The 12,201-nt window shown below is 36.7% G+C and overlaps 1 protein-coding gene across 1 annotated transcript in view; it reads right to left on the bottom strand.

The window, feature by feature from the left end:
• Nucleotides 1–12,201, bottom strand: part of ERP44 (endoplasmic reticulum protein 44) — a 47,170-nt gene that overhangs the window by 19,182 nt on the left and 15,787 nt on the right. Inside the window, exons 2-4 of the mRNA XM_058819208.1 lie at nt 8,525–8,597; nt 6,697–6,736; nt 5,180–5,295 (exon numbers count right to left, since the gene is read on the bottom strand). Of these exons, the coding sequence (XP_058675191.1) occupies nt 5,180–5,295; nt 6,697–6,736; nt 8,525–8,597 (229 nt within the window). The remainder of the gene's footprint in view (nt 1–5,179; nt 5,296–6,696; nt 6,737–8,524; nt 8,598–12,201) is intronic.

The raw sequence follows: 12,201 nt of genomic DNA, 5'->3' as shown, positions 1-12,201 counted from the left end.
TTCAAAAGTCAAATAGAGTAAACCTTAAATACTTCATTAAGCCCTGGCACTTGATACAGGTAGAGTTAGCATAAGCAGTGCAACTACAAAATTATATTCCTTTTAAAATTGGAAATACACAATGCAAACACATGGAATATTGTTTGAGCTCATTCACAGATTGCATTAGTTATAGTAAATCCAAAATTAAATTTAAAAATATTTCCTGACATTCCCACTGCCCGTTTTCTGATGAAAGGAGGTATTTGAAACAGACAAGGGCAACCTACCTAAAAAAAAAACGTCTCCCAACAACAACTTTATGACTTTTCATTTTCTTCAGATATGAAGGTGTGTAAAAGGAATAAGCCTTGTGTTTGTATTTTGCTGAATTAATCATTAAATTATAAATCTAGTGTTTAGCAGAATAGTTTCACATTAATTATGATAGGAAGCTACTGACATACTTGATCATCTTCTTCTCTTCTACAAAACAGAAACTTTGATCACAGCAATGACTGCTGGATTCAGATGATTCTCCTCTCGATTTTGCACGTTTACCTGTTGACATTCAACCACTTCCAAACTGCCCAGACTTTTTTCCACTATTCATTCTGCCAACTCCAACATAAATATCTTGCAGTCACCCAGTTCTCTTGAGATATGCACTGATTGATACTTCTTCTGAGCAAAGCTCTGTCTTGCAACAGGGAAGAGACAGCAGCTCTTGTTTTGAAACAAATTTTTATGTGAAACCTGACATTTACACTCATGTTTTCTCCCACGTCACCTTCTGAGCAAGATCCTCTAAGAAAGCAGGATTTGTGAGCTATCATTTGTGATCCATATCTCTATCCTATCTCTTGTACTGTCAGCCATTTCTCCAGAGTATCATGTGTTCCTCTATTCAAAGGAATGCCAAAGCCCATGCTCTAATTTTTCAGGGCCATAATTCACACTACGACTAAACTAATATTTAGATTTTAAGTGTACAGGACTGGTTCTCAAAAAACGTGTCCAGTAGGATTTGAACAATATTGCTAATTATCCTAAATGCCTACCTCATCATTTAAGGCAGCACCTGTAGAATTCACATGCTGAACAGAGGACTATAACAGCCTGAAAAGTTATCTGAAAGAAAATCAGAGTTCCAAAACTCAAACCCTGTAAAAATAACTTCTGAAAATACTCAGTGTCCCTTTTCCTAGAGGAGAGGGGAATGGTCTCTTTATGTTGTCTGAGGAAGAGCTAGCACAAACCCAAGCTACTAACTTTGGTGTTACATGATGGTGGTAGGAGTTGCAGCTACACATAGGGAGAGTTTGAATTTTCTGGATCTAACACTAATCTTTACTTTATGTGTCAAATCATCTTAAGTCTTCCTTACCCTTCTGCAATATCTTCCATCTCAAAAATAACAAATCCTTTCAGCTGTATATTTGAAGCTGGAATGATGAAATGACTATTTCTGCTAGCTCACTTGAGATCAGTCAACATCTTTTGAAGTCCCTCAGGCTACCCACTAGGGCACACTACAGATGACAAATGAAATCTGTCTTTGATAGGTATCTTTTACTTTCATAATACACCATAAATTCTCCCCAGTTAAACTACTGCTCTTGTGACACTTGCAAGAAATCATAAGCCCTGCTGGAATACTCAGAAGCGGCAGAATTAGAAAGGAACTTGGGAAAGAATATAAACTAAGCATCCTACTCCAATGATTGTGATACTGGTGACTGGTATGATGGACCAAAACAGGTAGAAGGAAAGCAATCAATATTCTGTATCAAACTCAGGTAACAGCAAATTCAAACCACTTTCTGTTGCAAAGGAGCATTCACAACAGCCATGCTGCTCTAAGCAGGGCCTCATCAGTAGGCATCCCATAATTTTCTTTGACAGACTAACAAAGTCGCTCTCCTAAGGAGTGCCATCAACAACCTCTCCAAATCACTTACACTTTTTATTTTACCCAAAGATAACTCTCTCAGACTGATTTTTTTTCCCAAGAAAAGTGACACGAATGCAATGAAATCCTCATGTTTGTTTAGAGTTTCATTTAGAGTTCCTTTATGAACTTCCAAATTTATCATTCAATTCTTTTGCTTACCAAAGGCACAGTAGCAACACAATCTCATCTCTGCCGACTAACATTATCAACATGAGCACACATTGCAGGAACAGCCAGTCACAAAGAGCAGCAGCTCACAAAATTTAGGGAAAATACCACTCCCAGACACATTTGGAGTGGAAGAACAGTTCCCTAAACAGTCTGTCCAGCAAAGCATCTCCTTACATACCCTCAGTGAGAAACTGATTTATGATTGGAGGCACAAAGATGTACTATTTTTATTTAACTCAGAAACCAAAGGAAAACATGGTGCAGTAGAATCAAACCCCCAATATATATACTTCAATTGACAAAAATTTTGTATCGCAGCTCCTAATGCTGAATTTAGAGAAACTGTCCAAAATATAAACTCTCCCTCAGATAAACATGAGTTCTAGATTGCAATATCCACTCACAGAGAACAGAAACATGGGAAATCTATTGTACCAAGTGAGTTTCCAACACTGCTGCTTAACACAAATGATTAAAAACACTGAGACACAAGCGAGAAAAAAAAACACCAAACAAATAAAAAACCCCAAACCATGAAGCAAAACCTTTCTAATAACATCTATGCAGTAAGATCTGTAATTTTATATGGAAGATCACTTTTACCAGGTATTATACTTGGATGAGAGGTGTCCAGTATTTAAGACAGCTGAATTACTAAACTGAACATACCAAAACCATCAAAGATTTTAACAAGACACAATGTAGCAGAACTCAGACATTTTTAAGTTATAAAAGAATGTGGTCTTGGAAAAGCAAAGAGTACCTGCTTTAACTACTTCCTCCAGATTTACCTTTAGTGTATGTTGCACACCAGCTTAAACACAGCCTGGTGACTTTGCCTACACATTCCAGGTATAATTATCTTCTATAATATTACAAACTAGTGTAAAATATAACACAGAGGCTTAATATAGTGTTAATATGTATATTTTGTATTTTATCACATTAGGGACTATCACTTTCCAGAAAAACATATTTATATTTGCTATAAGAGCAGACAGAATGATGGTTTTGTCATTAGGCATCAAACATTTGGCAGTACATCAATAATTCTCTTTAATTTGCTTTACCCTCGGAAGCTGGTGTGAGCTGTTGGGCCCTGCAGTGTGCTTCAATAATAGTGCATTAAATAGAAAGTATCTATGCCTGAGTAACCATTCTGAAAGCTGTTTTTGAGTGGCCAGAAATCAGCTATTTGGATTCCCTACAGAGTCTTGGCCTCAAAAAGAACCAAATCATTTGTAATGCAAATAATCCACCATCTCTACAACACCATTCTAACAGCAAATTACTAGTGGTATGAAATCTACAGGCATAACAAACCACCAAAATATTGACATAAAACCTATAGTGTTGCTAAAATATGTAAACACATACAAAAATATAAAGCTTGAGTAAGAAATCCCAAACCACTAAGAATCTTGACACCAGCAATAAGCAAAATACTACACAGGCCCAACCTTGATAATATAGTAATATCTGCTTTTTTACTAAAAAGCTGCTATTGCACACATTAAAATCCAAGTTAAAATACCTAAAACTTTAGGACATGCCAAATAATTGTGTGCCATAAAAAGTACCATTGTTTAAAACCCAACATATAAATACTAGAAACTAGGAATGACATGCACAACTCTGTTGTTTTAATTCAAAAAGGCAATGTAAATTAAAGGATTTTATTTTTAATTCTCACATTTTACATCTTCTGCAACAGCAGTCATGGTAATCTACTTAAATTAAGGACAAAAATAGTAAATACTGAGAACTAATAGTATTCCAGAAATATAAAGAAAAACCAAAACTCCTGGCTGCCTCCTACTACTTAGCCCACTACAAGTACTCCCAGGAGGGCTGACAATCTCTCCTGTAGCATCTCCTCCTCTCAGCTCTCTGTAACATGCACCAGTTACCTTAATTCAAAGAGCACATGAGAGGATTAAGCATTTCAAACTTTTAAAGCATTTCAAACACTTGGTGGGGGGCAAAACAAAAGTTTTCTTAACTATTGCTGCTAAGACATGTCTCATAGCTAAACACTGGGCATCCAGCAGCCCAGACTCTGAGTTATTTAAGCAACTGAAGCTACAGCAACTAAAGCAAGGACTGCAGCAGTTAATTTAAACCTCAAGAATAAAACACAACAACACAGGCTGATTTTACTATGGTCTTTAGTGAGAACTTTACAGAAAGTTTTGTTGTCGCTATCTTGACATGAAAAGATGAGCCAATTTCCAGTGATGCTTGTCCTTACAAATTAACAGTTTTGTAAAGCCCAAATAGTATAATCAGTATCAATTAAACTGAATTTTTCTGTTAATACTCTTTGGGAATCATAAACCATTGTTAAGAAATTATTCCTAGAAATGCTGGTCTCCCAGAAGCATAAAATAACACAGCTGATCCAACAGTGTAATAAAAATCCTGGTACTATCCATTTGCCTTTCAATGTGCAGCAGATGTTCCTCACATTTTACTTATTAAGGGATTAAAAAAGAATTTTAGGAATTAGTACCAGCATAAAGTAAGATATTGCATATAATTTTCATGCCTGGGCATGGGGAAAACCCAACCCAAACAGGGAACTGTTTGCTGGCATGTGTAACAACAGCAGAGCAAAGCTCTGATCCCTGCCTGGCTGTGTGAAAGGAAACTTACAGCCCCTGCCATGATTCTAAGGTGCAAGGAAGATTTGATCAGAACATATTCTCCATGCTAACAGTGGAAGGTTACCCCTTCCTCTTCTTGGTTGTGAAGACCTGCATCATTTGTTGCACTAGTGCTTCTCTGACATGTGAATGAGCCAATTCAATTTATAATCACAGCCCTATTTCCCTCATTAAATGAGATAAGCTGAACTGATAAAAAAAGGATGTTGATGGATGCAATGAGAAAGAAACACTGGAAATTGCCCTGACAAATTCAGAAGAGGAGGTTTGCTGATATATTAAAAGCAACCCTGGGCTAAATGATGGGCCATCTACAGCTACACTTTGCACAGCTATTTAGCATATTTTTCAACAGTTACTAATTTGGTAGCAGGACAGCACAGAAAAACCTAAATCAAGATTTACTTACAATGCTGATCACAGTCTACTCTAGCAAACACCACTTGATTCTTATCTGGATACTCTTCTTTGATTACATTAGAAGCTTCCTCAAAAATAGGATGCAGCATTTGGCTGAAGCGGCACCTGTAAACAGAACACAAAATCATGACTTCAAAATATCATCTTGAAACCTTTCAATTGATGACTACTGGAATATTTCAATCTTTGAAGGAAAAAGGAAAAAAAGAAAACAAAGAAAAGCCTTTGAAAAAGATCACATCTGTCTGTAATCATCCCAGTAATTGAGTGGATAAAAATCAGTTCAAAAGTAACTTGAATGAATCAGGTGCAGAAAAATAATTCTGAAAGAATACATAGTTCAAGATATGCTCCCCTGCTTTATCTCTCTAGGAAACACCATTAATCAATTAGAAGCCTTTAGGAAATACATTCTATTCAGAAAGTATGTTAATTTTTTCTACCTGAATTACCCCATGGAAAGTGATTTTTAAAATGTAGTAAAAGTTGTTCCTTAGATTGTTGAGATTGAAATATTCACCAACACCTTCAAGAAATATCACAGGTAATTTTCTATGTGTCAACAATACAAGTTATAAGTATTATGTATTCTATTATTGCTCAGGTTTGGCAGAATTTGAGCAGACTATGTTTACAGCAGCAAGAATAAAGAGAACCCTGAGGGTCCCTTCCTCCAGTAATGTCAGATTGTGATGGAAATTCTCTCTTTTTGTCCACAGAAAAGGTGGGATTGTAGGATTGTAAAGATGCTTCAGTGGCTTTAGGCAGTTTCGGGTAACAGTAGTGCACAAGCAAGCCCATTAAAAATATGTCAATAAAATTATTTTATATTGTGTCCTTCCAAACATATGGCAGATTTTTAAATTGGAGATGCATAATGGCACTGTAGAAATTGTGAGAATGAGACTTCAAGGAGTAGACTTGCAATAAACCAGCCTGCACTGAAACCCACCTTAAACATAACAGTGACAGCCTGGGGATGCAGTTATGTCTGCAACAGCAAACATGTAAGTGAAGAGCAAGTCTTGCTCTCAAAATGCCAAGAGAGCTGAAGTCCACCTTCTGAAAAAACCTGACTCTGGGCAGCCCAGCTGTGTGCTACACATTGATGCAGCATGTATATGTTATATTCCACAATGGCTTCTTGTCTCCCATTCTTCTCCACCCTTAAAACAGAGAATTTCCGTGATCAAAACTGATCTGTTCTCACTCATAAGTCAGGTTACATCACAGACTGGCAGTGTGCTATGTTGAAGGATTATTGCTGTATGCCTAAAAGTAATTATCATAATTAAGGCTGCAATGTTTTAAAACTAAAGCCTATAATAATGTGAACCAAGCAAGCATAGGGAGAAGCAATCAGGACATAAACCCAGGAAAGAATTGGTTTGAAAGCAAGAGACTACTGTATTTTCAATTAGAAAACTACAGCCAAACATGATAGTTTTCAAAAGACAGAAGCTTAAATATAAAAAAAAAAAAAAACCAACAACTTGAATAACTTACCAATCAGCATAAAAATTAACTAAAGCAACATCTGCATTGTCTGAGAAGAAAGAAAAAGAAAAAGCCCAATGTCACATTGTGAGGCAAACTTCTCAGTTCTTTTATTTAAGATTATAAAAGTATGTGCAAAAAAACTACAAAAGCAAATATTTCTAGATAATTTAGCATAAAACTTAGTCTGATTGCTAGAAAACTGCTGGGGTAAGTCTCATCTGAAAAATAATCAATAACAAAGGGGAAAAGATGGAAGAGGCCTTCAGTCAAGTGTTCTATTGACTTTATTGATATGTAAGACAAAAAAATTGCAAATACTTAAGGCATATAAGACACACAAAGTAATTAAGTGACATATGCAGCAAAAATTATTTCTGGATTTACAGTTAAGGCACTCCATCCAGAAATTGAACTCTAGTAGCTCTTAAGCACTAGCTCTATTATTAATAAGTGTTAAAAATCAGTCAAAAGCTGAAATCTCAACTATTTGGGGTAGAAGACTGACGAACAGGCAACCTGTCTGTGCAACTTGCTCTGGTTTGTCCTTACTTGTCTTATTTAACCTGGATACTAGGGAAAAAGGTTGCAAAGAAATCTTCAGTCCCCAAAACCAGAAAAATAATAAGGGACACTAAAAAAAATGCAGTACTACACGAATACATATAATGAAGTAATGAAGTAATGTTATTATGCATTCCTTTTTACATATTAAGAAAAAATAATAAAATGGATAAATTTCTGGCCCAAAAATGACGTATTATCTTTATAGAATTTAATAACTAACCATGTTTTAAATTAATTTTTAGTAGTAGTACTGACCTAGACATTTAAAGAATTGAAATACATGCTCTAACTACAGAATATCAGCCACAGCTTTATAAAGCAGAAATGCTGACAAAGCAGAAAATTGACAAAGCTACAGAGCAGTTATATGTGAAGATAAGGATGCTGAAAGCCTGGAAAAGACAACATGCTGATAAAGACAACTCTTGAGTAGGCTGGAGAACACCACAGTTTGATTACAATTATGGTGTTAAGATTTTTATTATCAGCAAGGGATGCCAGTGGTGAAGGGGTAAATAACAAGCACTGAAAAGTTAAGGGTCACCCCCAATGTATAAAGTATTTCTTGAAAGTAATGGGATGAATTTCAGAAGCACTCACACTTAGCATATATTTCCCTTTTGTGAATTACAATTTATAAAACAATTTTACATTTTCCACTGCAGAAAAGGTATTTACAAACAGCTCTCATATCACAAAGCAATCTCGCATCATAAGGCAGGTTCTAGTCCAGACATTATTAAAGATTTTTCCACCCTGGATATATTTGAAACAATGCAATAACTTTTTCCTGCAAAGACAACCAGATACAGGCAAGTTGCATACTTCTCAGAGGGAAAGGTTTCAGACAACAAACACATATCCCGTTTAATTTAAAGATTGCCATTCTATGAGCCACCAGAATCAGGACAGTGCTTAACCTGGCAGAGCTGAACAAGCAAGATACTTAAGGCCCACAACCATGGGTTTCACTTGCTGCTATTTTTTTGGGGGGAACTTTTAAAATGCCCTCTAGACTAGTTTTGGTTATGCAATCAAGCATTCCCTTCTGCAAACAAGATAACAATTATTTTCTTAAGACACTTCAAATTCTCATTGCAATACATTAGTTCAGACAGCTAATTTCAACCACAGGCATTTAATATTTCTAAGCCAATTGTAATTCATATATTTAAAGCTAGGCTATGAATATTCATTTAATACCACTGCAATGTTCACACAAATAAGTAACTGCAGACATACAAGGAAAAAAATTACTCAAAGTACTCACTTAAAATGTCATCTATATTTCCACTATCTAGACTTGTTATTTCACCTCTTGCTGGATCAAAAAGCCAAGACACCTAAAAAGAGAAAGCAAACCAGTAAGGTATGTTTCAGCAGTGAAGTAGTAACTGATGTGTGATTTTTAAGTGTTGCAGTTCAAAAGCTGGAGAGAACAGTAAAAGAACTGTAATTCAGTCGATGCATTTCAGATGACGGCAGTACTACAAATATACAAACAAACTACCAATATAACGTGCTTTCACATTGAAAGAAAAATTAGTTTTTTTAAATACCATTCTCTATTATGTAGCCAGAACTGTTACAGTAAATTTGCACCTTTAAGAGTAACTTATACCCATAACTTCACTCTGAAGAAAGAAATGAAACCCCATTTCAGCAACCTCACATAGGTGGGCACGTATGTTTTACCCAGAGACAAGTAATTCATTCTGTCACTTAGCGGACTTGTCTGACAAAAAGTTTCTCATTAAGTAAAGCCTCAACTACCTGCATTTTTATTGCTGTTTTAGGAAACAATTTCAATACATCTAACTCGACTAGCTACAGTCTTTTATCTCCTTCTGTATTTCCACTTGACACTGCTTCAGTCCCAGCATGCAATAGACTCATCAGACTACAAAAACCAAGACACCGCATCAGCCAAATCATTCAATTACAAAGAAACATTTATATTACTCTTAATGCAACTCTTGTAGCAATTCACAGTTTTATGGATGGACACTCATTTTCAGTGCAACTGGCCCAGATCTTTTTCTTTCTAAAATGCACTGAAAGAAATAGGAGGTACAGCTCTATCCGAGGTGAATTACAATTTATTTTTGCTTTGAGAGAGACAAGTGTGCAAATGTTTGAGTAGGATAATATAGATTCTTGTCTGGAACATGAATGTTTCCATCCTGAGTAAGCCAGTCAGAAAGTGACCACTTCTGTAAGCACAATCAGAGCATGGACCAGATGCTCTGCTGTGATGCCTTCATGGCTTCAAGTCATGTATGATTCCTCAGCTGACAGAGGTAACAGCAAAGGAAAAGGAAAGTTTTTGGAAGAGAAATGAGAAGAATGCACAGATCAAGGAGTTGGGCAGAGATCAGAGATGCACACAGACATCCCACACTGAGATGCAGCAGCACACAACATATATGCTTTTGATGTTCCCAAGAGACTTATTTACTTCTTGGGGTGCAAACAACATCTGCCTATGGCTCAAGAGGCACCAAGGAAAAACACAGCTAAAAGCATAAAGACCATCCAAATAAAACCACACAGAGCAGCTGTATAGCAGGAACCAGTAATATGGTTCTCTGCTATACAGCTTCTGCATTTATGGAAGAGCTTGAGACCTATAGTAGGACCATGACTACAAAGAACAAGCCTCCAGGATATACCTGCCTTTGTTTACAATTTATCAAAAAAATCACTTAATGTCACACACCAAATTTTGTTACATTTATTACAAGGGTATATGAAATATTGGGAAAAAAATTGCTGAACTGGATTCCTGCTTTCCTTAAGATCAGCTTCAAAGATGGTAGGAAACTACTGCAGTGAGACACTGTTAACAGCTCTAAAACTATCACTGTAAATCACACACTGGTGAGATTTGCAGCAATCAATCATTTTCAATTCTTTCTGACTTGTGGATCACTAATCAGGAAGATTACTAATGTGGATCACTAATCACTTCCCAGTGAAGACAGGGATCCTTTGGCATTTCCCATATGGAGGCCCTTGGGTAGCAGATAACTCTGTCTTGCACTACAGCCTGAAAACACACCAGCTGTTGGAATACATAATATGTATACCAGTGCTCTTCTCTTGGTAGTCAAATAAGATACCATTCTTAAATGCAAATCTAAGATTTGTGGTGGAGTTTGCACAGTCTTCCTGTGGCACTTCAACTGCTTGAGACAAATGTCTTAAGTGTGGCTCTGAGACAACTGCACAGAAACAAACTGAGCTGCGAGGTCCAGAGATTAAACAGGCAGTGTAACAACACAATCTGCCAAAAAATTACCTGATTAAGCAAGCTATGCAATGCACAAGTTCCAGCAGGCCAGTGTTCAGGGAGTTCCCCTGAAGATGCTGGCATTGCTGACTAGTGAGCAGCAAGAAGGTAGGATCTGCCTTTGGAGTAAGAAGCTGCCTGTATGGACCCAGATCCACACTGGCCAAATTACAGCCAGAGAAGTAACAGCTGATGGCAACTCTTAGTGCAGACACCTTGCGTGGGTGGTGCCTGGGATGACAGCTTCCATGGTGTTGCTGGGGGGAGGTTCTGGCAGTAGAAGTTATGTTTGTAGTGAGTGATGGGTCAGGTCAGCATGGGCTGGCACAGGTTTTGCTTGTATGCACGTGTTGCTTTGTTGCAAATGTCAGGTTTGACCTGAGTACAATTGAAGCAGTAGCTACAATTAACAATAGCAGCTGAAATATTGCTCTAGACAATAATGGATTGAGTATTTCAACAATAGTTTTCTTGGCCATCATCTGATCCTACTGAAGGTGACTTTGCAAGTTCAATGTTCTAAGGCTTTAGCTGCCTTGCAAGGCCTCAAGAACCTCTGATCACCCTGACGACCACAGAGTTACTTAACCTGCCTGTAATCTTGGACAAGGTTTGTTTACAGAGAAAATCCACACAAGCCTCTGGAAAGCAGGAGCTTTTCAGTTGCTGCACACAATCTCTGCATCACCATTCATACTCAAAAAGAACTTCCATTGTAGGTCTTGGCATAACTATTTTCACAGGAGTTCAGCAGTAGCACTTCATATTGTCTAAACAAACCAAATGGGTAAGATAACAATTTCTTAAACCCTCCTGGCTTTTTCTAGTATAACTTTCCAGCAGCAAGACAAATCTTATCTAATAGGATTAGTTACACGTAAATTAAACATAACATAGATAAGTGTATTATTTGCAGTCAAGAAATAGGCTCTGTTACTTAGCAGATATACTTCAATGGATCAGGAACTGCAGTCATATTTGTAGATTGCCACAACACACTTTAAACACATTTTACTTGCAATGCAAATATTTAAGTGCACCATGAAAGCACAGGACTTACTAACCAATGAGATCCTCTTCTAGACTGTGCTATGTGCAGAAAAGAGGAATTAAAACTAATACTTCTTTATTACACAAATAAATTTTGTGATTGCTTTCTTAACTCTTACTGTGGAAATGTGCATGGAAATGTGCAAGCTGCATTACTAAGACATTAACACCAAAACAAATATTCCAAGTATCTTCATGTATTGAAGGTGAAAAACAAATTAACCATATACACTATTGTCCATTTGTGTTGCAGTAGTGGAAAAACACTGAGACTAAGAGCACCTTCCCCCAAAAGTTGCACAAAATCTGAGATAATTGAAATACTTTTCTCACTAGAAGTATGAAAATTTCTGTTTCATCAAATATATTCATAATCACATTCTCAAACATTTTATACTGACTAAATAACTGTGGGTGCCAAACTTCTAATAATAAGTAGACTCATGGAAAAAAAGCATTCCTTGAAGAAATGTCAATAAATATGCAAGACACACTCCAGGCTGAAGCTTTCATTAAGGTATAATGCCTGTAAGGGAGAAAACACCTCTTTTTGACCCAGTAATCTTGCTGTCCCATGGGATGCAAGAGGGTTTATGATATTACTA

This window comes from Ammospiza caudacuta, chromosome 1, assembly GCF_027887145.1.
Source record: "Ammospiza caudacuta isolate bAmmCau1 chromosome 1, bAmmCau1.pri, whole genome shotgun sequence".
In the NCBI taxonomy this organism is placed as follows: Eukaryota; Metazoa; Chordata; class Aves; order Passeriformes; family Passerellidae; genus Ammospiza; species Ammospiza caudacuta.
The sequence above is the reverse complement of the archived record's forward strand: the minus strand, read 5'-3'. Positions and strand labels throughout refer to the sequence as shown.